At 35.0% G+C, this 3,568-nt stretch overlaps 1 protein-coding gene across 1 annotated transcript in view; it reads left to right on the top strand.

The window, feature by feature from the left end:
* Positions 1-2,471, top strand: part of LOC107095970 (tetraspanin-2-like) — a 10,491-nt gene extending 8,020 nt beyond the window's left edge. Inside the window, exons 7-8 of the mRNA XM_015392376.1 lie at positions 1,561-1,644; positions 1,874-2,471. Coding sequence (XP_015247862.1) covers positions 1,561-1,644; positions 1,874-1,930 — 141 coding nt within the window. The 3' untranslated portion in view covers positions 1,931-2,471. The remainder of the gene's footprint in view (positions 1-1,560; positions 1,645-1,873) is intronic.
* The last annotated feature ends 1,097 nt before the right edge of the window (positions 2,472-3,568 follow it).

The raw sequence follows: 3,568 nt of genomic DNA, 5'->3' as shown, positions 1-3,568 counted from the left end.
TGTAAATACATTTATTTACCTTCCCTTGAGTGCATTACTTTGCATGATACAGAGAGAGCATATTAGGTTAAAAAAAAAATAAGAGTGGGGTTTACCTCTGCCCAATTCTATATCTTCAAAAGAAAACTCAGGATAAATCCGCATGTAGCTGACATAATTAGACTATATTTGGTTAAATAGGTACGTATTTACCTACTGTCTTAGTTGGTGGTAAGTTTAAATGCAAACCTTTTCAAAGTGGGAAAAAAGTCCTAATTCCACATTCATCAGAGCCAGTGATGCTTTAAACATTGATAAAAAGCATCTAGTGCGTGTAGTGCTTATAAGATTTGTATTTTTGTAGCAAGAAATGCTGTTCTCTTAAAAAAAAGAATGTGCCCTGATGCTGACATTAAGCATAAAAAAAGAGCATCAATATTTTTGCAAAGGACCAATGAAACTGAAGACCAATAGTGTCCCTACCAAAGTTGAAATCAAACCTACGACCTTGAATTAGGGTCTAACCTTAAGAATAATGAAAATCACAACCATTTCTAATCATTTGGTCATGACCTATTTTTGCTTTTGACAGTAGTTCTAGAGTGTAAATCTTAGTTTCTGAACCCTGTTTTGTTCCAGCCTTTCTAAGCCTTGCTCAGCTCCTATTTCAACAAACAGAAAAAATAGATTAAATCCTAAAATGTTTTAGGTATTGCTTGTTCTACCTTTATGCAAATTATAGCAAAAGCTCAGCTATTCAATTATGAAAGTTTAAAAAAGATCTTCTGATCTCTGTCCGGCTGTAGTGTGGACTTGCATGGCAGGTAGGGGCGCTTTCCTGTCCAATAAGTCGGGATAGATCGAATAAACATCTCTGCGTTACAGTAACAGTTTAACTCCACTGACAGTTTGCCTTTAGCGAAATACCAGTGCAGCACAAAGAGCTTGTCTTTTTCTTATATTTGGCTAAATTTCAGACTCAACATTAAAAATGCATTTGATTGCATGGATCATAATTATTCACTCTCCAATATCTGGGCTCCTGTAGATGACTCACCTTTTCTGATGTTTTTTCTCATCTTAGATAACAGCTGAGATATTCAACAGATTCAGGATTTGAAGCTGAAAATGACACAATAGGCAGGGATGTAACCCAAAACTTATTTTGAATCCAACTCATCTCGCTTCCTCAAATGGGACCCAATAATCAAACAGGATAATCTGAAGCACATCAGCAGTTTAACCTCTGAATGGCTCAAATAAAACCAATATGAAGATTTTAGGTCTGGCTTAGTTAAATCCTTAACTTTAATCTGATAGGTGATAGAAAACACTGATGGGTCATTGCTGCTTATTTATCAGATCAATTTTGCATAATTTCTATTCCATTTGTCTCATGTTTGACCAAAAACAGCAGAAATTTGTAAGTAAATGTTTTTAGAATAACTTCCATTTTTATAACTACTTTAGATTTATTCACCACCTTGTTGCCATACATAACCAGACATCTACAGGGAGAACAAACTACTATTATCCTGAAAAATTTGAACGTTCAGAGCTAACAGCTTCTGCTTTTAACAGGACTGCCCAAAGGAGATGGAAATATTCTTCAATAATAAAGCAGCTGTGGTGCTTGGCCTCTTCGTTGGAACCGCAGCTTTTTTGGTAGGCAAATGCAGCACATTTGTTTGCAGATGGAAATAACATTGCACCTTTAAAAAAAAAAAAAAAAAAAAAAAAAAAAAAAAAAAAAAAAATGAATGGCTAACTGTTTATGTTAAATATATCAAAGGTGTTATTTCCTCCCCCAAAATGGTTCAATTTGCTTTTGTGAGTACATAAATGTTCTTTCCTGATCTCAATTAACCATTTTCCCCATTTTTCCTTCCCAAAGATCGGAGAAATGATTTGCAGCGGATGGTTCAGTTCAAAGGTTCGTCAGGATTCTTAAGCTCCTCAAATTATTCAGACTTTCTGCATGTTGACCTTGGATCCTCCTCAGCCATTATAGCAAAGCGTCTAATCCAGACCAGAAAGTCTCCATGCCACTTTCTGCAGCCCTGTCATCTTAGTTTGTCCTTATTCCACATCCATGACAAATTTGCATCTCCAAGCAGAAGTCCAGATGCTGCCTGCTGCAGTCATGGCCAAAGTGTTGACAATTACTTGAGTGATGTTTGGCACTTTGCATGTTTAGCATCACAACACCTGAAATAACAGTTTTCTGGAGGTTGAACAGAAGGCGGCTTCAGGATGTCCAGATGTTTCCAACAGTTAAACAAAAACCAGCTAAAGGATGGCGGCGCCACCGTTGCAGAGCTTGCCCTGAATGTTACAGGGAGGTGGCAGCTTGTGTAAAGGGTTAATTTCTTCCGGGCACAGTCTGTTGGTGATCTTCACACAGCTTTTAAAACACTTTTTTTCCAAACTCACTTTTAGCTCTCTAACCTCTAGGTGTACATTTAGAACAAAGTTTGTAAAAAATGTTTAACAGATGGGTTTACTTCTTTTGAATAATAATAAAAAAAAAAAAAAAGTGGTTCCAGGATAATTAAATATATGCAGAAAATTCAGAATTTTTATGAATTATGCTGTATGCTTTATACAGTCCATGTGTATATAAAAACAGATGTAAATAAGGGAAGAAAGATCAGAAACATCAGTAGAAAGTGTGGGAGTTTAAGGATACAAATGATGTAGGATACTAGAAAAGGTAAAATGAGGAAATCAAGGATGATACTAGAAAAAGGTAGGACATCAAGGACGGGGGTTTGAAGAGGAAAAGGTTAAGTTGAGAGCTGGGCATTTAATTTAAAATATATTAAAGTTTAAGAAAAATAACAATAGCTCTCTACTGTTAAGTGCAGTGTAATTTGTCCAACTCCTAATTGTGATGATACCAAAATAAAGTCTTTCTAAAATAGACACTGGTCAGAAAAGCTTTAAAGGTCATGAAGACGAAACCATGGAGTGAAGCTTTTACATGCAAGTTAGTCTATCCCAGTAACTGTAGAACATGGATCTAAATATGCATTTTACTGGAAATAATCTTAGCCATTGTTTGGAGGCGAAGCAAAGTCAAGGATTAAGCATAAGAAGAGTAGATTATTAATTTTAAAGATGTGTAATAAACAGGATTAAAGTTTTTAACCTTAATAGATCAACCAACAATGTTTTTATTTCAACCTTTAACTTCCTGACAACCTTTCCAGGTATTTGCATCTTTTATGAGGCTTTTCTTTCATGTTGCTCAAAATTGTTTTACTTTATAATAAAACTGAAGGATGTTTGTCACAGCAGGGATCAAACTGAGGAAGCGTTTTTACTTTAAACTAAATAAGTGTGTTATTTCATTAAAACAGTACTTGATTTTTGTTTGTAAGGGTGAGAGGATTATCCAGGAAGGTTGATTTATTCATTTATTTATTTTTCCAGCAGTTCAGTCAAACTGGTTGCTCAAACCATTTAATTGGTTTTGAGGTTGTGTATATAAAATGTGTTGTCCAAACCAAAGGCAGGATGTGCTCAGCTGTTCAAGGTAATTTAGAAAATTAAATGACCTTATGTAATCAGATTTTTTCTGGAAAAA

The sequence above is a fragment of the Cyprinodon variegatus genome, unplaced genomic scaffold, assembly GCF_000732505.1.
Source record: "Cyprinodon variegatus isolate N-32 unplaced genomic scaffold, C_variegatus-1.0 Scaffold588, whole genome shotgun sequence".
Classification (NCBI taxonomy): Eukaryota; Metazoa; Chordata; class Actinopteri; order Cyprinodontiformes; family Cyprinodontidae; genus Cyprinodon; species Cyprinodon variegatus.
This window is presented reverse-complemented; position numbering and strand designations above follow the sequence as displayed.